This window comes from Eutrigla gurnardus (genome assembly GCF_963514095.1).
Source record: "Eutrigla gurnardus genome assembly, chromosome: 1".
NCBI classification, from domain to species: Eukaryota; Metazoa; Chordata; class Actinopteri; order Perciformes; family Triglidae; genus Eutrigla; species Eutrigla gurnardus.
The window spans coordinates 32,091,759-32,118,036 of NC_139915.1; the positions used below are offsets into that span (position 1 = coordinate 32,091,759).

General features: G+C 43.0%; 1 protein-coding gene across 1 annotated transcript in view; it reads right to left on the reverse strand.

Moving 5' to 3' along the window:
• Positions 1-1,432: 1,432 nt before the first annotated feature.
• LOC311015648 (protein kinase C-binding protein NELL1-like) overlaps positions 1,433-26,278 on the reverse strand; it is a 201,486-nt gene continuing 176,640 nt past the window's right edge. Inside the window, exons 15-20 of the mRNA XM_084013025.1 lie at positions 24,950-25,045; positions 15,882-16,022; positions 7,392-7,585; positions 2,690-2,866; positions 2,172-2,396; positions 1,433-1,554 (exon numbers count right to left, since the gene is read on the reverse strand). Coding sequence (XP_083869151.1) covers positions 1,504-1,554; positions 2,172-2,396; positions 2,690-2,866; positions 7,392-7,585; positions 15,882-16,022; positions 24,950-25,045 — 884 coding nt within the window. The 3' untranslated portion in view covers positions 1,433-1,503. The remainder of the gene's footprint in view (positions 1,555-2,171; positions 2,397-2,689; positions 2,867-7,391; positions 7,586-15,881; positions 16,023-24,949; positions 25,046-26,278) is intronic.

The window sequence follows — 26,278 nt, forward strand, 5'->3', positions numbered from 1 at the left end:
CACTTCACAAAGTTTTGGAGGAAGTGTTAGAACGCCCCCCCGACACACAGAGACGAGACAGTGATGGACTCACACGGCGATAACGACACTTGAGGGGAACGTCGGCGCTCTCGAGACCAGCTTGGGGATAATGGAGGGATGTGTGGAGGAGAGGACGGGGAACGGCGTCGGTGGAGGTGTGACCTGTAGCAGGAACAACTCACCAGTTAAGCCTGGCTTTAATTAGCCCCGCCCTCTCCCTCTCTCTGAGGAGGGACCTCCACCACCTCTTGCTGGTTCTTGTTCTGGCTCTCACATACTTCTGATATGACTTGTTGGAACTATCTGGCAGTCGGAGAGGAGACGTTAAAGCTGAAGGGGGAAAGTGTTGGAGACGGACTGTCCGAATTCAGACGCCTGGCCTTCAGAGTCATTTAAAGGACCTGAAGTCTTGCTGGAAATCAACTCCATCCAGAAGAGTCGGGCCGTCACAGATCAGACGAGCTCTTCTTCTCTCAGAGACGAGGACTAATGGTACATTCAGGCCCTGCTTGTCAAACCTCTCAGCTTCAGTTACACTGAAGAATCGGGAGCAACTTCATTATAAAAGCAACGCATCTCAGCCCGTGACCTTGATAAAAGCCACAGGCTGAAAGGCAAAGTCAATACTTTCACAAAAGATGTTGCGTTTAAATGAAAAAGTTTAAAGTTCTAGAGAAAGCTAGTCATCGTACAACATGACTGGCACACAATTGGATATAGAGGGCTGCAGTGAAATCGTTTAATTCATTGAATGGACACGGTGGGATCCAGCGTGTGAAGCTGGAGAAGCTGTTGGGTGTAGATGGAGGGATGCTGGTTGTGTGTTTTCTCATAAAACATTCATATATGTGTGAAAAGCTACGCACCCTTGATTTGTGTCCGTGCTCAGCCACAGAACCACAAACACGCAAATGTTACTAAAAGTAAAGATTAAAGTTAATCAAGAATTAGCATTTCTGTTATTTACCAATGTTATTATTTCTACATCACAGAACATCGTGGGTGCATTACTTTTGTTGACCACCATAATAAATGCTTCGTGATGACTTCCTAGGTGGCCGACCTCAACATCTGTCCAGCTGTGAATCCGTTCCCTTAACGCCGCCGCTCGCCTCCTGTTTGAACAGCTTTCCTCAGGACATGTCGGTGAAATGGAAACGACACAAAGACACATACACGACACAGTGACTGTGGTGAGAGGGTCTCCGGCCTCGGCCCCCCCCCCCCCCCCCCGCCTGAGCCTCACTCACTAACTCACTAACTCGCTCACTCCCACTGTTTGTGGAGTGACGGCATGAACACGCAGCCTGTAACCCGTCCAGTGCATGTTTCAACCGTTTTCCTGTGCACACACACTGGCATGCACATGTGTGTGCGTGAGTCTGTTTTTATGAATCCAAGGAGGAGGTGAGGGGGGGGAGGTGGGGGGGTCGGATGGAGGAAGGGGGGGCGTGGAAGTCCCGCAGTGAGAGGAGGAGCGCTCTAGTTGTTCTGAAGGCAGTCGAGATCCACCGAGCAGCAAACGTTCCCATTCTGAGCGCCGCAGCATGAAGAGAGGGAAAGACACACACAGAGGATTAAACATGACATGAAGTCTAGCATTTAATTTAAGGGCAGTTATTACAAGATCCCCTTTGTTACTAAGAAACAGTCAAACAGTCGATGCAGCACATGTGACCTGCAGGTAAACATAGTTTACTCATTCCGTTCATGTAAGCGTTATATAAAACATATAGACACTCTATAAAATATGTAAGATATGTAACAGATCCTTTGATGTTGCTGGCTCATTTAAATTCAGATTGTTTGGGGGAGACAAAAACAAGCAGAGCGGCGTGACTGCAAATTATTTTTAGTCAATGCGTGGAGATGATCTGAGTGATGGTGACAGTCATCTGCATATTCTGCTCTTTTAAGATTAAATGGAGCTTTTACATCATCTGTTCCAATCACATTCTGTGATTTCTTTGTAATCATCCTGCGAGACGGACGAGCACCAGCCGAATCAAGCTTCTGTTACTGCATGAGAGCTCTACATCCCAGAACTATTTGTACAAAGATTCCTGAGAACATTGATTTGAGCAGTCGATCCACACCCGTGTGAAACCAAACGTGGGCGCTGCAGCGTCCTCGTGGTCGTCGTTGCCTACCTTACACTTGCAGGTGGTGCAGGGGGAGTTGGGCATACGCCACGTGTCTCCACTGAGGCGGGCGGCGCCCACCGGGTCCTGACACGTCTGCCGGATGTCGTACGACAGGTTGTCGGCGAGGCAGGGGTCCGTGACGCAGCGCGGGCAACACTCGCCCTCTGCCACCGCCGTGTACTCGCACATCAACACGGGGCAGACCAGAGGCCAGCAGTCCACTTCCCCCTCCTGAGTGAAAGAAAGGTGGCATTAGTGTGTGTGTTGGTTATTTTGCGTGAGACGGATCTGCCAGATCTGGCATCTTCCGCTGTAGCTCACACGCCGATTTGTTGCCACGTCTCTAATTAGAGAGGTGATAATTATCGCAGCCTTCTGCACACACAGCTGAGCAGCAGATCGGAGCCAGGATTTAAACCCAGCCCCGCTCTGCTTTTCATTTCTCCTAACAAAAGAGGTTTAATATGGTCAGCTTTTCCATTTCTGTTGTCCGTGTGTGTGTGTGTGTGTGTGTGTGTGTGTACCATGCAGCGGCACTGCTGGCAGCCGTACATCCAGGACGCTCCGCTGCGGTAGAGCGAGCGTCCGCTCTGGTCCAGACACTGGCTGCTGGGCCTGTTGTCGCAGCCGGGGCAGCAGAACAGGTCCTCGTCCGGGTCTCCACAGTCGCAGGGTCTCCTCCTGCAGTACGTCTGGCCGTCCTGGACCACAGAAGGGCAAACGGACACGATGTCATGACAGTGGACCACCGACATTAGAACATTTGAACACTTGAATGCAACCCCGCCTCGCGTCCTGTAAAGGTCCAGCATGTCTTTGTGGTTGAATAAGTGGGTCACGTCGCGTTCAATAGCTTCTGAAAGTCTGGTTGCAGCGACGGGCTTAAGGATCCCCTGACACCCTCAATGTCATTTCACAACCTTTTCATCTCTGAATAGGTTGCAATCCAGAGAGACCACTGAGAATGCCTCACTTTATTTATTTATTGATTGCTATGAAGGTAGTGCAGTTTTTATTTAACTAGGGTTGAGTATTGGCAAGAACCCCACGATACGATACGTATCACGATACTTTGGTCACGATACGATACGTATCACGATATTGCGATATAAATAAAGATGAATACACAAGTACCTGTATATGTACATCAGATGATATTGATCAGAGGACAAATTGAGTCAAAACTATTTCATTCAAAACAGCCTCTCCATTTTATTAATTCCCATGAAATTCACTGGAATAAATATTGAAAATAAAATGAAAAAGGATAAACAACACGTCTAAACATGAATCTTTTTATTTATTTTTTTTAAAATCAATCTTTGGAGTTGAAAAATCGATATTGTATTGGGTGGCAAAGTATTGGGATATATTGCTGTATCAATATTTTTACCCACCCCTATATACAGCAATTTTTCAAGAAACCAAGACGTGATCTGAAACTGATCTCAGAAGCCTTTTAGAGAGAGACAATTCAGGCAGATAATTCAAGGGCAGGATCCCTAAGAAGGATATTTGTAGCCCCGCTGTCAAATCCCAATTTAGAAGGAAGGGCGAATGCGTTGAGATGTTTGGTGTCTGCGACACAAAGTCAAATCCAGCAGACCTGGAAGCCTCCCAAAGCCTCCCGTGTCCCTGGATCTCCCCGAGAAAACTTTATGGTCCATTTTACTCAGCACTGTCTGGCATCGGTACGACGTCGTAATGGGCGATGTAAAAATGTTGCATTAAAATGGCTGTTAGGAAATGTATGGGAACCATAAAATCATTCTGCATCCCATTAAAAAGGGCAGTGGAGAGCCAATGTTTTACGGATGCATATTGTCCTGCTGCAGTAGTCCCGGGGTGCCCATACCCAGGGCCTCGGTCTTTACAGTTACGGCCCTTGACTTGCTGAGGAAGTCTTTGCCAACGAAGCCGGCAGACAAACTGTTCAGCTTTAGTGCCAGAAATCAGGCATGAATGCTAATGCTGCACTATCGTGCTAACTATAACAACGTAATTATGTTATTTTTTATTATTTTTTATGTCAACTTTGATGACAACAGCTTTATGGTGAATTTGATGACCGCAGATGGCATTCTCTTTAATCAATAGGTACGACTTGCTTCCATGGCAGTCCTCGGATCAGTATTCCTCTCCAGGGTGATTCTTATTTTACTGAAGGTAATTTCATTTAAGAGCATTTTTACTCCGTGTTAAATCACTTATGTGGAACAAAAAAAAAAATCAAATTCTCTCATTCACTCGGTTTCTCCTTTCATTTTGCTTCAAATTAAACTTTTGGAAGGGAATTGGGGTGTAGAAGATCTCTGCTCTTAAGTTTTTCCACCTTTGATGTCGGATGCTGGGGAGCTTCTGCAAACGCTCCGCCAGCTCTGCCCGCTGTCATCATCGTTTCTATCTGTTCCACCTGCCGGTGTCCAATCATATCTTGCCAAACCGCTCTCTGGCTGCCTTCATTTCACATGTGTAAACGCGTGTATTTATTGGCAATATGGATGAATTATTGGCATAATCATTCAGAAGAATCAGCTAACACAACCGTTTATTCTCACTCCACTATGTTAAAGGTGGCAGCTTAATTAGTGCTTCAAAGTACGACGCCCTAGCATCAGTCTGGGACACGAATAGCATGTATTTTCAAAATAAACTTCTTCAAAGGAAGCATCTTGCCTTTTCAAAATAAAATTATTCACAGAAAGTTTTAATTTAGGCACCTTTCAACAACAGGGCAGTTTAAAGTGCTTTACATAAAATATGAAAAGCATTGGAGGAAACAAACGATTAAAACAAGCCAATAATGAAATAAATGTAAAAATAAAAAAAATATAAAATAAAATAAATATTTAATAAATAAATAAATAAAAACAAGAATATCAAGGAATAGAAAATACAGCGCAGAATAATAAGGCAATACAACCACTTGGTTAGGGTTTAGGAAAAGAGTGCGGTTGATTTTGACCAACAACTCACAAGCGAGTCATGTGACTCATGATGGACGTGCCGCCCGATCCATCTGGACTAGCTCACCTTTTTTACGGCGACAGCTGCTCCGAGCATATAATAATAATAATCATTATATAAGCTGTAATATTTGACCCACTGTAAGTGAGAACAGGGTTGCCTACACTATTCAGTAAATATAAAGTATGCGTTCTGCATACAGTGCACAATAATATGCTAATACAACACGGCAGATGTAGACTGACAAAAAGGAATATGAATTTAAATTTAGTTTACCCTTGGCTCTTACCAGAGTGGCTCATGTGAAACGTCCTCGTGGTAAATTTAGAATTTTATGAGCCGACGAGGCATCATTGGAACTACCGCCCACAGCTGTCATTTTATTCCAAATAACTCTCCGTGTCTGTTTCCATATTAATCTCACTCACTCGGCCTCACCTTCCCAAAGACAAATCTGATCAATATCTCGCTCTCCTGCAGCCACACTGGCTCGCTCCGACTCCCCGGCACAGACTTGAGATGTAAAGCCGCCGCAGATATTTGTCCGAATGCAATTCAGGCGCCAATGACAAACAGACGGGAGCGTCTCTTTTTCTTGAGATGTGATGCTTAATTCATCGTCCTGAGGTGAAGACGGTCACAGAAGTCTGTGTTTGCTTCGTTACGATCCATTCTAATGTGAGCGAAATCGACAGTCGAGAACAAGTCTGAAAGGAAAAGGGCCTCGAAACACGGATCACTAAGAAAACAAAGGCAACGAATACAACCATTAGAAATGTGTTGTTGTACTAAAAATCCATTTGTGACCTTGAGGTTCATCTTTGTCCTGCTGTGCTTCCCGTAGTCGTGCAGTGATGGATTATTAGCGGTGAGTGTCGGGTTAAGCTGCCTGCTTGTTTACTACACCATCACATTTAGTCACTTTGTCGAGTCCAGTCATCACAACCGATGGAGAAAAAATAATAATATATGTAATCTAAACTAGATGGAATAATTAGCATGAGCCTCGAGGCGGAGAAAACGGTTTTAATTTGCGGAAATGAAAGCAGAAGAAAGAAAAATAGAAGGAAAATATTCCATATTTCCTCGCAGCCGACCCCGTCTTCGCTCCGTTCCTCTTCCCGTTGCTAATTTATCCCACTCCTCCCGTCTGTTTCCATTTCTAAGTCTTTGTCTGGGCTTGTTTTCTGCTCCTGTCGTCTCTGAGTGCTGAATGTCACTGCTCACACTGTGCATGCATAGCGGTGTTGTCACAGCGACTATAATAAAGGCAGAAAATCATCTGAGCAGAGAAAATCAGGGATTGTCAAGGAATTTGTTAAATGTCTGGCGTATCGTGTAATGATGGAGCTCTCCCTTGGTTTTTTTTTGGTTTGTTGCTGAAGTGAAAAGAGAAACGACAGGATGCAGAGATCCTGGAGGAGAAGCAGTGATGAAAACCCTGAGTTTAGATCCTGCACCCTGTTGTGAACACCAGGATTACTAAATGAGTGTGTATGCTTTTAAAAGCAGGAGCCCCGCTGGAATGGACATAGACTCCTTCCCCATTTCCAGCATGCCCTTGAATGGTCTGTTTGTTTTCTCTCAAGGTTTTCCCATTCGGTCACAAAGTGCTGTGAAAATATTATGATGGTTACCACTTTTTTTATATATATATCTGTAACTTATTCAATCTCTCTTTCAAACTCTCCAACCAGAGTTGAGGATTGTTGGAGCAGCAGAAAGACTGGTTTTGTGTGTGAAATGACGGCCGAAGCCGGATGTCGGCGGGTCTTTTGTCATCTTCAGTTAGAGTTTAGATTCTCTGCCCAAGCCTGAGCCCGACCCTAGCCGGTCGGGCTGGATCGGGCCGGATCGGTCCGGGCATTTGATCAATCGTTGTGCTCGTTTGTTCGTTTTTTTCAATCATTGCTCTATTGGCCTAATCTGAGGAGAAGGCTAGGCCATAAACATTAAATATTATTGGCTTTATGTTTAGCAGAGTAGGACTAAGTAACAAATGTGTGCAAAGTTACACAAAGTAAAAAAATAAATAATAAAAAGACGCTACACATACTTTCCATGGATATGCACATACAACAATCTATGCATGCATTAAAAATAATTGTCAGGTTCGGGCTCTTAATCACAGTTCATGCGTCGGGCCGGGCCAGCCTCGGGCAGAGCGTGCACGGGCTCGGGTCGGGCTTCCTTGGCCCGATCTAAGCTCCATCCTCAGTGTAGTAAACGTGTACGTGTGTGTGTGTTGCGATGCCGTACCTTGCAGGAGCAGACGGCACAGCGGTCAAAGCCGGGTTTCCAGTCCTCGCCGTTGCGTCTGACTCCCTCTTCCTGCGGACAGTCGCGGCCGCAGCCCGGCCCGGACGTGCACACGCAGTCGTAGCCTCCCGGCAGGTTCACACACACACTGTCGTTCCAGCAGGTGTGTGTCTGCAGGCTGCACTCGTCCACGTCTGGAAGACAAAAGGGGGAAGCCAAGGTGAATGAACGCACGTCATTTGTGTGTGCTTTTTTTTGGGGAAAAGTGTGTTTTGTCAGTGCTGTCAGCGTCTCGGGAAACGACACACAAATCAAATGAGCTTTTCTAACATAACGGCACCGGGTATGTTTTCATTAATGCTTTTAGTTTGTGCTTCTAATTCTAATTTATTTCCCTCTGTTACACCAGAAACAGCTCCATCTATTTTGGAAATGCAAAACATGTTCCCCACTTGGAAATCTTATTAGGTTGTGACATTGTACAACGTGATTCAGGGCCGGGTGTTGGAGCTCAATGGACCAATATGTCTGTCCCGTAGATAGGTTGTTATGAGCCACACGGCCGAGGCCGCTGGGATTTGATTTTCAGTGCATCGTGTTGTTGATGCAGCAGAAATACTAGACGATGCGTGTGTGTGTTAGACGGAGCCGGACGCTCAGAGTCCTGATGGCTGGAGATAAAACGCTGCATTGAAGGGTTTAGTCTTGGTGGACGGTGACCTGTAGCTCCTTCATCAGGTGCTGAGCAGGATGTGAGGGGGTCTTTGCTCACTGTACAGTTCTGTAAGTCTGTATGAGGCCGAGCACCCTGGAACAGATGATCCAATCAATGAAAGCTGAGTGGAACGGAACAGGAAACTGTTGCTTGAGCCTGTATTTTTTTTACTAGAACTACTATTTCAAATGTTACCGAGTTACAGCAGGGGGTCCGCAAGATGATTTCATCACAAAATGTTTTTCTTCCAAAATGTAAAATATGTCCAAAAATACACATTAACAATAATACAACATCTAATATGCAAATATAACTGTTAAATGTTGTGTTCATGTGAAATTGGGAAATTGACAAAATAGAAGTACAATATGTTCTATAATTACATGAATTATTATTTGAATGGCTTAGCATTTACATACATCATTACAAAGTACCTTATACATGGCACTGTAGGCTGCACTACACATTATTATTATTATTGGCCTGGTTTATGATATGTAATCGGGGGTCGTCGGCCTGAAAAACGACTAAGACTAAAGACTAAAAGATCATTTTATCGTCTAAAACTGTCTTCCTTTGAGCTAAAAGTTAAATGTGAGACCTTGTAGTAGAAAATGTATAAGGGATCCAAAAAAAAAGAACGTTGCATTACCATTAATCACTGACTTTGATACACAGACACTAATTATGCCAAGTAGAGTTGGTTCAGTCCGTATTTCCTGCAGTGGAGAAAAGCTCACGTATCCGTTTCACTAACAGTGTGCTAGATGTGCTGCACATCCACTTTTAATTACATCTCCCATGTCCTCACATTACTACGGAGCCTATCAGGTGTAACATGTGGAATAGTTTGTGCATAAATGAATGTTTCAGCCCCGGAGTCACGCCGTCAAAACCAACTGAATGCATTCGGTTAGTGGAGTGGGAGAAACTGAAATTAAAGGTTACCGGCAGGCTTGCAGTTTCACTTCGGTTTCTTTCATTTACTGAATTAGTTCCCGTAAATAAACACGTTGCCTTACTATTCTGTATATTTCATACAGACACGTATTATATCCATAATCCATAGCTTCTTACCTTACAATGGTGAGAGATATGCATTTAAGCCTCATGATGGAGGAGCTGCTCCTGATTCATTTTGGGGATCTCATTGTAGGCATTTTCCCCCCAGAGGGACGGAGCTTATTCATCACGACGTTGCTGTCATCTCTTACAGATTGCTTTTCCGTGTGTCATAATTCATTCAAACACATTATGATCTGAGGGAAAGCAGTAGGGTCATATTTTTCACCCCCTTTCCTGTACAAATGCTATAGCATGCATACAAACTGGCATCAGCCACGTCAATCATATCCTATATATATATATATATAATATTCTCTTTCAGCCGAATCATCAAACAGATGAATCCTCTGTGCTTCGTTCCCTTCAAACTAAAAGACATGACAGACGTCGTCTACTTTTTCTTTATCAGCGTGGCTCAGGAAGCGTTGAGCCAGAAGTCTGTCCCTACCTTTTTTTTTTTTTATCAAGCCATGACATTTAACTCTTATTTAGCCTCACTAAACATGAGAGACAAAGACCAAAGTGCCTTCAACGGTTGGCTCGGCTCTCCCCTGCCAGGACCTGCTTCCTGCAGACATTGATCACACCCACACGCCTCTGACAGCAGGCCATGGTGCTGCATGAACAAAGGCAAAGTGGAAAAGCCATTTTCTTTTTCTTAAAAACGGGTGGAATTGCATGTTTGTTACCATGCTTTCACACTGTGAGAGATGTGGTCAACCCCCCCCCAGGTTTATCTTCCACACGTTGGAGTGAGACGGTAAAAAACTGCTGGGAAAGATGGATTTGCACACCTCCCCCGTTTCCACGGCGATACAGTGTGTTTAGGTGTATATTGCACAGCGTTACCATCGGGGCAGTCGTCAGAAGAGTTCATCCTCGGCACGGAAGCAATTTGAGGATCCGGCTCAGCTTTTTCATGACTAATCTGCACTTTGAGCTAAATGCTAACGTAGTCGGTTGAAACACTCAAAGTTGAGGTGAAACGGCTTTTCAAGATTATCTAGCTTCTGTGCCGTGACGTATTTGGGGGTGAGATAGGATAGACATGCAGGCAGGCAGGAAACCATTCTCTGGTTCTTAGTCGGTAAAAGCTGCAGATTGGATTTTGATATAAAAATATGAAGAAATTGGAGGAAATAAATGGCTTGTTTAAGGTGCACAATGTGACCGGGAAGGTGATCTAAAAGGGTTTAAAAGGCACTTTAAAGTCCAAACAATGGAAACTGAACTCCTGGTTTTTGTTCCAGATGTTAAAAATAAGTCATTCGAAATGGCCTTTACATTTGTGATTTAACATATGACTAATCATAGGTTTGATTCTACCACCTTTCTTTGAGTTATTCAGTTCTTTTTTTCAGTTTTATGAATGTCTAGCAACGGTGATTTGGTAAAAAAAACTCCTTGGTTAAGTTTAGGTGGAAAAGCATTAAATACAAAAGTTACATAACAAATGTTGACTTCTGGGTTTTTGCAAAGGCCATGAACAGCGGTCTCCTGGGTGAAAGTCCACTGTTTTTAAGTTTAAGTTATTCTTTCTGACTATTACAGACATGGAGGAAATCTTTCTTTCTGTGTGGGTCTCTCCTCAAAGCAAACCTATATATACCTATATATCAAACATGTCTCACTTCATGCACCTTTAAAATAATAATACAAAATTACAACCATTGTTAAATCAGCATTTCTGTTTTTCCATCCTAGCTGCCTTTACTGAAGCAAATTTCCCAGAAGACCAACGAGATATAAACATCATGGCTCAACAAAAGAGGTGAATCCAAGTGTAATAACAGCAAAGCAGAGAGTTTTTAGATGTTTTTACACGACAAAGATTACAGCTGAGAAGTTGTAAAAAGACATAAAAGTTAAAACAATGTGGTGTTATGAAAAGAATATCCAAAAGCAGCAAAAATGGACTTGCACCTCCAGACGCCTACATAACACTATTTAGGTGCTCACGCTGAGAAACACCACACATCTTGTATTATTTGTTCGTCCTCTCCAACGGGGGTGCTGAGTGGTATCCGGCAGGCAGACCTTCTCCGGGTGGACGTGACACTCAGCCATAAAAACACAAACACCGTGCCGCCGCTGAACACACACTCTAATTGGTATCAAGTTTGCGACAGAGAGGGGAAACAGCTCGGCTGAGGATTTATCGTGCCTGCCACGGACTATTTGCATACACTAAATGAAATCCCCATCAGCCAGGCAGACGTACTGTACCTCCGCTGGTGGAGGATTAATGCTCTTCATGCTACATTCACCACATTCAGCCACAAGCTGCTGCCTGCAGATGAAGCGTGCTCTTAACACGAGGCGGTGAAAGACAATCTTACCGGGAAACACAAAAGCCTTCGGAGAAAAGCAGCTGAGCACAGCAAGCCATAAAAAAGAAATAAATACATAAAAACGTACACTCCTACACCTGCATGTGCTGTTACACATGGAAGCTCTAATCCTGCAGCGCATGGACGTAACACACACACACACACACACACACACACACACACACACACACACACACACACACACACACAGGCAGGCATAGAGGAATAAATCCATCTGACGGATGTTGGTAATTAGAAGGCATCGGAAAAGCTGCGATTTTGAGTATTTAAATCATCTTTCTTTGGTGTCTCCAGGCAGCCCATATGGAAAGGTCATGTACACCCCGGCGAGAGAGAAAATGATGCATGTCGCGTGGGGGAGACGGTGGGAGTTTATGGTGTATTATCCTCATCTTTATGCACAATCTGTTTATTAAAGCCACCTGTCTCTCCGTTATGAATGTGCTTTGAGACGCAGCCTGCAGCTCTCAGTCAAAGATGGAAGAACCAAGGAGACCCGGACGCACACCAGCGGGATGTGTGCTGATGAATTATGATTATTGTACGGAACTAAATGTGTATGTTTTCATCTACTTCACACCTTCAAACCCGATGTCACACTGGGTTTTATTACCTACACAAGTCCAGCTGGAATGACTGATTCACATTATAGACTATAAGGAGAAACAAGACCGGAACATTTAAAGTTAAAATGAAGTTGAATTGAAAGTGGTGTAAAGGTTTTTACAGCGATGGTTTCACACTGTATGAAATATGAAAATAGGTCATGAAACCACGGATGGATTACAAATCATTAATATGTGTGCACTCGTGGAGTTTACATTGCCGTTCTCCTGCTCGTGAAAATGATTAATATAGGATAGTTAGCGGTAAGGGATGTACATGGGGTCGGATCCCCGATAACGTTGTCTCTTAGCATTTTACGAAGACTCGCTTAACTCTAGAACACGAACGGTACAGTTAGTAACTCCATCACTAACGTTATATAATATACCTGATGAAATAAATACTTCTAATACATGTATTACAAAATATACAACAATACATGGCAAATTGAAAGACTCTTCTTGTATTTCCCCCTATCTTCCCCCACTTTAATTTCCCAGCTTGGGATCAATAAAGTTTATCTATCTATTTAAAAAACTCTCATAAAAGGAAAAAAGGTATCAAAATCTTAAGTAAGTAAGGTGTTTACCTTTTTCGTCGTGCTACTCCAACCATCCCTGAGAAAATGACTTAAGATAGAGCCTTTTACATGGAGTTAATCTGGGCAAAAATGTTCCTTCCACGTGTGGAAGTGAAACTCTTAGTATTTCATACTATAGCATGCCGAAAAAAGTAATGAAAACATATGTAAAAAAAAAAGTAATGAAGATATGTTGGAAAAAAGTCAACTCTCCGATTTCCTTTTGTGGCAAAAGAAAATAAAAGATTAGTTTGATTATTTCCATCAAACCCTTCCCATAGAGTTTTGAATCTTTGGCTTTTACAAACAAATGTGAAAGAGAAACCTTTTTTGATTTGCATCTGAAACTTGAACTCAAATCTCTGCGTCCATCCATCGTCTACCGCTTATCCTGTATTTAGGGTCACGGGGGGGCTGGAGCCAATCCCAGCTGTCATTGGGCGAAGGCAGGGTACACCCTGGACAGGACGCCAGTCTATCACAGGGCCATCTCTGCGTCCATTTTAATCTAATACTCCTAAATCAGAAACAACAATTCTAACCTGCTTCTATCCACAGACAAAGAGACTGTCTGCTGTCTGCTTACCGTCGGCCCACTAATTCTCACTGTTTCACTCTCGGCCAACACGCAGCCGTTGATGTAGTTCTGCTGCTGCTGCTTTGATCTGGCTCTCTTATTACAAAACGCTTCTTTCTGTTTGGTTGACTCATGAGAGGCTGGTGGAGGGATATTGTGGAGGGGAGGGAAAAAAAGTCCTGTTAAATTCTCATTCCTGCTTATTTCCCTGCTGGCTTGCAGCTTAACACTGCAAAGTGAGGGGGAGGAAGGTGACATCGACACACACACACACACATGACGACACACACATGTGTGTATGCTGTCATTTCTATATATAAAAGTCATTAATGGCATCTCTGGCAACATGTAAATAAGTGCTTTCCCTAATCACATTGTATAAATCATATCTCCGAGTCATGCGTACGAATATGTATGAGCACAAACAAGTCAAGTTAATGTCCAATTACACTTGTGACAGATGTGTTGATTTATTTATGTGATTCATATCGTCTTTTAAATCATTCCTGATGGCATGAGAGCATAGCTCATTCATAGAGAAGTGGTGTGATTTATTTAATTTTTTTTTATTAAATAAGACTATAATTAGAAGTAAATACCAAACCAAATATCTAAAGACATACGTTAAAGCATTTAAACATCACTTGTCACTGAAGACTGAAGCATCGGATCTTCACTCATATTAATACATGAAACAAACATTTCATTACATTTTTTAAATTTTTTTTAATTTCCCTGTTATGCCCTCTTCAGCAGTGGTTTAACTGGCACCTCACTGGAAAATAAGCACCAACAAGTGTTTATCTTGATGAACCAATTCAACATTTGCATTTGCAAGTAAATTAGCATTTTCTTTTGCCGATTTTCAAAGGAAAAACGATCGTTTTAGTCTGAAACACCTACGCTGTTAGCCTTGAAAGTTAGGGATCTTCAGTGGAGGATGGAAGGAAGAGTCTGCTTGGATTCACTGTTACATTTCATACAAATGGTTAAACCAATTAAACATCTAAACTTCCTACAGAAAAAGCTCCCGCAGCATAATCCTCCTCTGTGCCGTTGATTTGTATGTTTAATATGTTCCAAGAATGAGACGCTTGCCCGATAATTTGTGAAATACAATACTTTCGGACGGACTTTAGGAGCTTTAATCTGACACGGAAGTAGCGGAGAAATTTAGTGTCAGGAATATATCGAACATAATGACCATACAGCAGAAATTATTTTCATTTATGACTCTGGAGAACATTGGAATCCAAGCCGACTACATAGACCATCCTCACAGGAGTAAGATGCAAGGCTTCCAGAGTCCCACGGGGGATTGTTTCCCCTAAGAGTCAGACTTTAATATTACCATGACGGGAAATATCCACCTTAACTGCTGTACTAAATAGACTACCTTCCATGCTCCCTCTTGAACCCGCCTCGTTCCCTGAAAGCTTTGTGAAAACCACTCGAGAACTTTGACACATTTTAGTGTTAACATTAGTTTTTATTTCCAGATCCTCTTGATGTAATAATCGGAGTCAGCGTTCTTTTCTATCGATGGATTTGTCGAAGCACTGAGCACCATATGGATGTAACTGACTGGTTCGTTTATCAAAAATGTTCTTTTGTTTTTGTTTTTTAACTCTTAACTTTTAACTTGCGTGTGGATTTCGTTTCGTTTTGACCTTCAATGTAGTTTCATGGAGAAGATTTTACTCTTGAACATCATCTTTAAGATAATTTTATTAGGGCCACTGTCGAAAAAAAAGAGCAAAAAAGGAGCAAATATTTGCGACTTTATTACGATGCTAACAACCGGCATTTATGCTAGCTAAAATCTCATGAATGTCGCATTTATTTTTCTAATTAATACATCACGTGTGACAACGCCTCGTTAAGATCCTAAAGGCTGATGGGCCAAATTGTCATCTTCATGAATGTTTATTGATCGGGTGGTTGGGCTAAGATGCTAGCGGTAGCTTTCACTTGTTGACATAGCAACGGCAAATCATCCGGTCAAGCAACGTTTTAACCTTTTCTATGACCGCGATAATAAAGTAGCAAATGTGCGAGTTGTCCTAACACGCCGTCGTAGAATCTCCACCAAGTTATGAATGAAAAAGGTTTATTAATAGCAATCACGATTTTGCAGTTGAGGTTGTGACATCGCTCATGGGTGAATTCAAGTCATGTGATGTGGAACAAATGTATGTAAACCGTATAAGGGGACGGGAAATCACGAGGTGTGTTTCCTGTGTTCAAGCATCATCAACACGCTGCTCTGAAGTGTTTCTCCATTTAGGTCTTTAACTCTGCATCTCTGGCTCTGTGAGCGTGGGCAGATGACACGACATAGCAGCTAATGTGTGTTGCTCGTGAATATTTCATTGAGGATCGTGTGTGTGTGTGTGTGTGTGTGAAGGTGAGAAGACCTCTGATTGGCCGCCCTGCAACCCTGCTTCATGGCATGTTTGAGCACACAGCAGCCGTACGTTACATCACAGCCTGAGCTCCAGGGATAATACTACAAAGCATCACCATCATGTCGGACAGTTGAACATTTCAAGCAGCAATAAGGATGTTTTTTTTTCCAATTTAAATGCATGCTCACCAATGCAGGAGCTCCCGTCGAGCAGGTAGGAGCCATTGTCATGGAAACCACTTCTGCATTCACAGTGGTACCAGCCGGGCAGGTTGACACAGCGGGAGTGGTTGTGGCACTCAATCAGGCCCTCTGCACACTCGTCAATATCTGAGGACACACACACACACACACACACACACACACACACACAGCAGCATCAGCGTCTAAATTGTTTTCCTAGCAACAAACTCAAAACTCATTTTCATCTTTTTATCCCCCTTGTGATCAGCGCTCGTTACAATCAGAGCTGGACCTCGGTCAGCTGCCCACATTAGACAGCCGACCTCTCTGCAGCCTGTCTCCCACAGCGGGGATGAAAGTCTTTTTGGAAATCACACACACACACACACCGTTTCCTACTCGGGTGTTGTTTCTGGCGGCGCTGCGGCGTGCATACACATGCCCGGCCCCGAGGCGTTATTCCCCTTCACTCTCTTCTCGGGGGAGTGAATTTCTCTCATCCATTATGTATGGTGTGAGCTCCTGTTCCTCATCTGCAGCTCTCTCTCTCGCTTCTGGCTGTAAGTCCACGACCCGTGCACACACACACCCCGACGGTTAGAAGCGTGACCTTCAGTCACAGATTCAATCACCTTAAACGAGAAAACCGGAGCAAACGGGGGGGAAAAGTAGCGAGGGACGGCTCGTTAAGTGTCACGTCTGCGTAGCGTCTCGGGTGGTCGCTGAAGGCAAAACACGTTCTCCAGCAAAGCAACAAGTGAGGATGCAGCGGTGTTATGTAATGGTTTTGAAGATGGTTTGTATCGGCGAGGGTTGTTGTACCAACACAATACAAGTGGAGCGACATCCTGCCTACAAACAAAGTCCAGACTTCCAATGTCTTACAGAAGCTGATTTACTGCTTTATAATCACACTCATATATGACACGCTACATGACGGAGATTTCTTCTTTAATGAGATCAATATCAGTGTCAGCTTTAGTCCCTCTGGCTTTCACTTGGATGTGTTGAGATTTGTTCATTTCTAATCATTCACAACATGAAAACAGGACACATTTTGAAGCCTATTTTAAGTGGTTTCTAATCACTTACAGTCTTTGTGCTAAGCTATGCTAAACAGGACAAATCTCTTCACTGAATACATCCACACACGTCGGCTTGTGGAGCTTAGACAAGTAGTGTATTTCAGTACTTTAAGGAGCTTATAATATTTGCTATTTTGTCATAAAAGAAATCGAGATTTAACCTTTAATGCCAATTGATGGGACGTAACGGGATATTCTTGAAATAAATGTTGAAGAAGTTGGTCGTAATCTTGTTTTCCTTGTACGGTATTTATGATAATACATTTTTTTTAAAGAATGTTCTAATGAAATTTTGTGTTTTTAAAGGAGCAATATGCAACATGCAGAGCATTAATGATTTGCTCTGTAAACATACAGTGGAATGATGTCTACCTGAGCAGATAATGAAGTCACCTTCCCTCTGTGTGCGTTGTTATCTGAGCTTCTCCTTAAAATAGCCATAGCTTTTAGCCAACAGCATTGTATCGGACACGTAGCGCTGTTAGTCTGTCGGCACATTTGCCCCCGTTTCTTTGGCAGCTCCGTTAGCTCCGTTAGCTCCGTTAGCTCCATTAGCTCTGTTAGCTCCGTTAGCACTGTTAGCACTGTTAGCAACGGGCTGCTGGCTCAGGCATTGCCATGTTGAATTTTGTATACATTGCATTTCTGTCGCTGACAATAGCAGTTTACAGATAGCTATGTTTTCTGTGTGTGTGTGTGTTATCTGACACACACACATCTCTGTACAGGTAATAGAGAGCGGTGTGTGTTGTTTGTTGTTTGTAATAAGAGGTGACAGCTGCCGGGGGGAGTCAGAGATCCGGTCAGAGCTTCAGAAGAAAGACTCCCTCTCTGAAACATACAAAGATTCAAGGTGACTGGCTCTGAGAGCAGCTAACCCTGAACAGCAGAGATCCTGCTGCCGCTCCCACAGTCCGCTCTTGTATCGCAGCTGTTCGTCAGAGAGAGTGTTTTTCTGCCCAACATATCCTAATTTCTATGAAAGGAAATTGATTGCAGACATATCAGAACAATTAGACAAAATTATAATATGGCACTTCAATGAAAACTACTCATTGGTCCTTGGGAAAACAAAAGAAAAGTAACAAAACAAAACAAGACAAAACTCCTCAAGGAGGAAAAAATATGTATTGAATTTACGGCTGTTTGATTTTGACAGTCTGCTTCAAATAAATCTTCTTAAAATAAGAATCACAATGAACAGAAAATAACAGACAGTTATTTTGTCTCATTCATACTAAATTTGTTTAACGCATGCAAACTTTTTACTTCACATTCTGTCCATTCTGTGCAAAACACTGCTTTGCATAAACAAATAAAGATGTTTATGTTCCTCGTGTAAGGAAGAAAAGAAATAAAACCCATCTGCAGTGCAGAAAAAGGCGCCAATGCTGCAAGCCCTCCTCCTCCTGATAATAATAATAATAATAATAATAATAATTCTGCACATTTCCCCAGCGTATCGGCCCATAATTTATGAAAAGTACGTCATGAATTGAGATGCTTTTCACCGCTACTACAAAATGCTACCACTTTAATTGGGAGGTGTAGAAGTTGCTGCGATACTCCTTTCATCTACTCGGAGGAATGCTAAATTTGTTGTCTGAAAGAAAATGATTTTCAACGTTTATTTCTCTGCCTTTCTCTGCTTTTCCTGCATTTCACACAGAACGGCAACATGTGTTCCACGGCTCGGACTCCACGGTGCTGGATTTCAAACAACGCAATTACCCTGCCGACTTTCAGCTTCAAGAGGTGTGAGGTGTTTAAATGTGTGCTGTGTGAACAATCAACACACACACAGAACTGTGGTCACGTATAGATTACTGTCATGACGAGGTTCGAAGAGAAAAGCTTGTGTTGTGTTGAAATGTATTTATTTACTGTGAAGCACTTTGGAAACCGTTGTGTTTGTTTAAATTGTGCTATATAAATAAAGTGGATTGGATTGGATTGGATATACAAAAAAAATATCATTTTTATTTGATTTTAAATTGTCAATTAATGCTCCTACTCTGCTGTCACATGTGAATTTCCCCATGGAGCAATAAAGTCTCCAATAATATATTGTTTTTTTTGTTTACATTATGATAATTTTATATCTTATTTAATTGCATACATGTTGCAAAACCCCAGAGTGACATATTTGACACCTTCAGGATGATGTGGAGTAATTAAAATAAGGCGACATCCGGAGCGGACGGATCCCCCAAGAAAGAGGAGGTGCAACAATTTATTCACACACAGTCAATAATTCCTGCTGCTTATGAAGCTATTTGGTAGAGGTGTGTGTTAGTGCAGGACATCAACCCTCCATTCTCTTCACCTGTAGCAGTCAGCTGGACAGGTGACCACACACACACACACACACACACACACACACACACACACACACACACACACACACACACACACACACTCCATCAATCTATGATTCAGCCAGACAGCATCTCACATTCCCCTCTTGTTTCTTCCATTACAATGCAAACGAGAGCACTTCGTACGTCCTGCAGGGCTTCAGGTCTCCGTCTGTGGATTTTCAGTTTTAAGCTCACGGAGGAAACGGGACTGAATTCACACAAAGTTAAACTAATCTCCCAGCTCTTTGGAGGATCCTCTGGCCTGTCGAGATTTACATAATTACCCGTGTATCGGCCCTACTAACCGACTGAATCAACGTCATGGAAGAAGTGACATTTACAGTAACGTGTCCTCAGACAGAAAACACAACTAGTGTTTGTGTTTGTTGCTTCCGGATAGTCTGTGACCAGTAAATGTGCATGAAATCAACGGAGCAGTTCAAGTGACCACAGTGAAGCTCGGGTGAATGCATGCAAGTATAAACTCACACCTCTAAAAACAATCAGCGTCTTAGTGATATGATATACTATCTAAGAGCCGGAGGGAGATGATGCCAGTAAGCATATATTTGATGATTTGCTGGTCAAACACATTATCTAAATCTATATTACATATAACTGCTGTTTCAACTGCATTTCAGCGACTATATTTCAGGTTGAAGCAGATCCAAAACACATGTTCAAATAAAATCAGAGCATTGCTGTTGACTAAACAATTATGTGTAATCTCTGCATATTGGTATTTTCAACTCATTCAATGAAAAATGAAGGAAATGAGCAACAAATACTGTATGACAACTGGAGGAAACACCGTCACTAATAAGGAATGTGTACTGCTGAAGTATTACATGTGTGTAAGCCTGATATCTGTCCAACCCAAAACCATTAAAGATGAGGAGTCGTAGTGTTGCAGCGGGTGAGATAGTCCTGCGGCTAGTTTCATCAGAATAAAGGCTAAATTGCCTATTTTTCTCTGCACTATCTATTACTATCTGTTCACTGCGGCTCAGCAAGCAGATAAAAGGTCAAAGACATATAAAGAAACATATTTTATAAAAAAAAAGACTAGAAAACTTAATTTGTCTCACTGAGAGTAAGCCTCATATTAGCCTTTTAGATTTTGCACTGCATTTTGAGAGTGTAGACGTCTTCACATCTGGAATATAGAGGTGGAATAACTACAGCAGCATGTTTGGAAGAGCCGGGGCTCCAACACACACATTATTTGAGGTAGAAGTAGTGGTATGAGCTCCTCAGTGTGTGTGAACTGGCAGTTCAGCGTTAGGTCGGCTGCTCAGTTTTTTATCGTTTGCCGTAAAGCATTTCATCGAGTAAAACCCCAAAGATGGATCGGCGGCGAGCAGCGGGTCAATGTGGGAGAGGATGAAACGATCAGCGGAGAGATCGACTCTAGTTCCCATCGGCTTTATATTTAGATGCTCTTAACCTCCCACTGAGCTCGGTGCACGCCACGCTGGCGCCGCCATGTGTTTTTATTCCACGGGAAAGGAAGAGAGAGAGCTGGAAGTGGAGACGGGAGCTGGATATGACAGACAGGTTGAGAGACAGACGCAGAGAACATGTCGACTTAAAACAAGAACCTTCTGCACGGCTCGTACATGTTGCCTGCAGCGAGTCTTCAAGGGGAACTCCTCCAACGGCACTGAAAGGAAATCCAAATATGGACTTACATGACATTGTTTTCTTTCTATCTATCTATCTATCTATCTATCTATCTATCTATCTATCTATCTATCTATCTATCTATCTATCTATCTATCCATCCATCTACCTACCTACCTACCTACCTACCTACCTACCTACCTACCTACCTATCTACCTACCTACCTATCTATACCTACCTACCTACCTACCTACCTACCTATCTACCTACCTACCTACCTACCTATACCTACCTACCTACCTACCTACCTACCTACCTACCTATCTACCTACCTACCTATCTACCTACCTACCTACCTACCTACCTACCTACCTACCTACCTATCTACCTACCTACCTATCTATACCTACCTACCTACCTACCTACCTACCTACCTACCTACCTACCTACCTATCTACCTACCTACCTACCTACCTACCTATCTATCTATCTACCTACCTACCTATCTATACCTACCTACCTACCTACCTACCTACCTACCTATCTACCTACCTACCTACCTACCTACCTACCTACCTATCTAGATATCTACCTACCGACCGACCTACCTACCTACCTACCTACCTACCTACCTATCTAGATATCTACCTACCGACCGACCTACCTACCTACCTACCTACCTACCTACCTACCTACCTACCTATCTAGATATCTACCTACCTACCTACCTACCTACCTACCTATCTATATATCTACCTACCTACCTACCTACCTACCTACCTACCTACCTACCTACCTACCTACCTACCTACCTATCTAGATATCTACCTACCTACCTACCTACCTACCTATCTATATATCTACCTACCTACCTACCTACCTACCTACCTACCTACCTACCTACCTACCTATCTAGATATCTACCTACCTACCTACCTATCTATATATCTACCTACCTACCTACCTACCTACCTACCTACCTACCTACCTACCTATCTAGATATCTACCTACCTACCTACCTACCTACCTACCTATCTATATATCTACCTACCTACCTACCTACCTACCTACCTACCTACCTACCTACCTACCTACCTACCTACCTATCTAGATATCTACCTACCTACCTACCTACCTACCTACCTACCTATCTATATATCTACCTACCTACCTACCTACCTACCTACCTACCTACCTACCTACCTATCTAGATATCTACCTACCTACCTACCTATCTATATATCTACCTACCTACCTACCTACCTACCTACCTACCTACACAGCAAATGTGCCAGTGTTATTTTTTTAGTGTTGGTGTAAATTAACAGGGGTTACTATTAATTTTACTCAAAATTGATCAAAATTAACTCCCCCTAGAGTCAGTTCCTGATAGTGTCAGAGTTGATTTCCGTCGTTATGAGAATCACTCTGAATTTACACTCTGGCTCGTTAAATTGGCCACACCCACCGTTTGAATCGCTTGCCGTGTACCTATCTACCTATCTACCTACCTACCTATCTACCTACCTACCTACCTACCTACCTACCTATATATCTATCTATCTATCTATCTATCTACCTACCTACCTATCTACCTACCTACCTATCAACCTACCTACCTACCTACCTACCTACCTACCTACCTACCTACCTACCTATATATCTATCTATCTATCTACCTACCTACCTATCTACCTACCTACCTATCAACCTACCTACCTACCTACCTACCTACCTACCTACCTACCTACCTACCTATCTATCTATCTATCTATCTACCTACCTATCTACCTACCTACCTATCTATCTATCTATCTATCTATCTATCTATATATTGGTATCTATTGGTATTTGCTATTTAAGATAGGAAGTTAATAGTTAAATTATTAGATCTAACTGGAGGCTCAGTCGAGAGCACAGTTCGTTAGTATGCTTCGGCCTGTAGTTTACCCATCATGCATTTGGCCATTCCTTCCTCTCACGCATGTCCATGTCGTTATCAGCCGTTCTCATCAGCTGGTCACATCCATCCAATAGCACCGCGACACCTCGCCGCCGTCTCTTTTTAAATAAGATTCTCTCGCTGCCTTTATTAAGTTCATACTGCAGTTACGCTTCACCTTCTCATCATCACTTCACAGATTCATTCGACTCATCAGCCTTAACAGAACCATCAGATCCCTGACTCCACGATGGGGGGGGATTCATCTCGTCGCCGCTCAGTCGAGGGTGCCAAAGATTTCCTGTCAAGACTTCATTATGGCATATCATCGGCTACAACAAACAATTATCTTTTTGTCATTGGCTTGTCTCCCGTGATTGACAGAGACACACATACAGGGAGCAGCTTTCAGCACTTTTAACTTCCCTTCTGACACACACAGAAGCATCCACCAATCAGAGCGTTGTGGCATTAAAGCTGCATTTAATGATACGTGTTCATCTGAATCAGGCTTTTCTTAAAAACATGTTGGATGTAAAGCTTCTGTGCATGTCGAGAGAAATGTTTCGCCCACGGAAAGACTCAGACACTGAGAGGGACAGTCAGAGAGATTGCATCTGTAGGAGCCACAGGGAGGAGCCTCATTATCGGGATGACAACTCTTTATTCTGCTTCCTATGTGGGTGTGTGTGTGTGTGTGTGTGTGTGTGTGTGCTCCTCACTTCAACACTTTATCTTCTTCTTTGCATAATCTTGTCCTCCCTCGCCCCCTCCCAAGTGGTTCAAAGAGAAGCAAGCGAGTCATTTTGCAGATGCGATTTTCAAACCGATCCTGCATTCTGTTCGTCATCAAAATGATATCCGGCACAGGTTTAGGTTGCAACGGCGAAATGTTATTTCTGTACATAAACTGAGATATTAGCTTGCCATATTAATTGATAAATATATATTTGCTGCTGTTGGACGTGTTGCAGGCTGATTATCTCTCAGTTGAAATGCTGAGACACGAGTTTATCTGAATTAATTTTTAGTATTGGGGGTTGATTTCATTATCCTTTTATAAAATCAATGTCTTAAGTATGGCAGAAAAAAGGGAATTTTTATAGGAAATACGATGCAGTCAGTGACTGGTAGACAAAGTGATGAAGACAGGAAGTGAATACCCCGGGGACGAACGGCAAACAAACCTGCCCTGCACCACATGCTAACAGAACCTATTAGACTGACAGGAGAACCCACACTCATTTATGTCTGGGAATAATGCCCACATGTAAACTTGGTATTTAAAGGGAAACCATGGCAACCTGTGAGCGAGGCGCTCTATGAAAGAGGGTTGATCACCTCTGCAAAAATGAGACCGCAGAGACGGAAGGCTTAATAACAGAAGAGAGGCGAGGTGAGGAAGAGGAGGGACGAGAGGAGAGCAGGGGAAGATGAGATGAATGAGCAGAGTAAGACGAGAAGAAGGGAAGGAAAAGATGTGTGGGGAAGGAGAGGGGAAAGGGATGAGGAGGAGTGTAAGGAAGGAGGAGTAAAAAGAAGGAAGGAGAGGAAGACACAAAGGAAGGGAGGAGAATAGAGGAGACAAGAGGAGGTAGAGAGGACAAGAGAGGAAAGAGGAAGAGGGGGGAGGGAATTAGAGTAGAAGAAAGGAGGGGAAGAAAAGGAAAAGGACAGAAAAACACGGAGAAAGAGAGGAAGACAGGAGGGGAGGAGGGGAAAGGTGGAGGAGAGGAGAGAGGGAGGGGTAGAAGCCTGAAATGGAGCAGGGGAGGAAGGAGGGAGGAGGAGAAGAATTAGCTGTCCTGTTCTACAGCCCTCTCGGGTTCAATTTAAACACACAGCTTTGGAGATGAAGCGTGAAAGTGTGTGTGTGTGTGTGTGTGTGTGAGAGAGAGAGAATGAGAGAGAGACAATGGGAGACTGCTGAGCCCTCAGAACGACCTAATGACCATTCCCTGTCACTATAGATACAGTATATATATATATGATGCTCCAGCCGAGCTTTAAGTGAACAACAAGCTGAGCGGGTGAGGGTTTGGGTCGGGTCGTCGGGTCCTACCTGTCTCACAGCGGCGTCCTGTAAACCCCGAGGGACAGACACACGTGTTGGGAGACACACATGTCCCGCCGCTCCGGCAGCCCTCCTCACAGAAAGCTGGGAAGAGAAGAAGGAAAGAGTTCATTCGGTGTTCACGTCCTGGATTTCACAGCTTTGAGTTCATATCTTATAGATGGTGTTTTCATGTGTGTGTATTCCATGAGCAAGCTGATGCAATCTCATCACCAGATCTGGAATGGTACTACCAACATCTTTACCAACATCATACACTGTAAGACCTCCTTAACTTCATTCTGCGTTCCTGAAATGTGACGTGAACTTTTCTTTCAAGTAATCAACCACAAAAACCCCCCCAAAAATCACTTTAAAGGTGATACATTATAAATGAAGAGCATTAATATAGCAGAAAACATGTAAAGATATCATGGTGTAATACATGAGCAGAGAATGAAGTCCCTCTCCCTCTGTGTGTGTTGTTATCCGAGCTTCTCTGTGCTGTGTTAATGATCCAACAAACAACAAATAAAGACATTTAAACGGATACAAACTAATAATAACAATAATAGGAAGGAAAACATACATACACACACACACATATACATACAAATAGATAAATAAAGAACACATGTAAAGCTTTTCCCTCCACCTTGAACATGACTTCACTCACAGCGTCATCAGGCAGACGGCCTGCTGATGAAAACCTTCCAGCTGACTCCAGCACAGTTTCATCCTGTGTGTTACAATGTGGATTCCATTGTCCCCTTTTGAAATGAACATTAAATGAGAAACCGTATCACCGCCAGCTGCCACCTGACTTTGCCTGCTCCTGAAGTGGTGTTATTATAGTGGCCAGATGCCACCAAATCCAACACACTGTCCCTTTTAATGAACCGGCGTCGACGCCTGAAGGCCTGAAAACCAATAGTCTCTGTTGTTGAAGTCAATCGACCGCCCACATCTCCTTTTCACCTCCTCCACACAGTAAACAAGCCTGGACCTGTGACTTACTATGAAGAACCATCGGGAGGAGATCAGGGTGGGACTTAAAACTCAGACCTTCACCCAGGCAACCACTGTTCATGTCCCGTGTGAAACCAGCAGTCAATGTTAAAGTCTCAGAAACACCACGAAACGCCTAAAAGTCCATAAATAAACTCAAACACGTCCTCATATGGATACGATTTAATCTAAATTCAAGATGTTTAACTTTAACATACACTTTGACTACAATAACCATTATTATTATTCACCGCCTGTAGAGCTACCTGCCTCATTCCTGAGTCTATGTTGACTTGAGAATCCATGTTTCGTGTGCATGCGTGTGTGAAG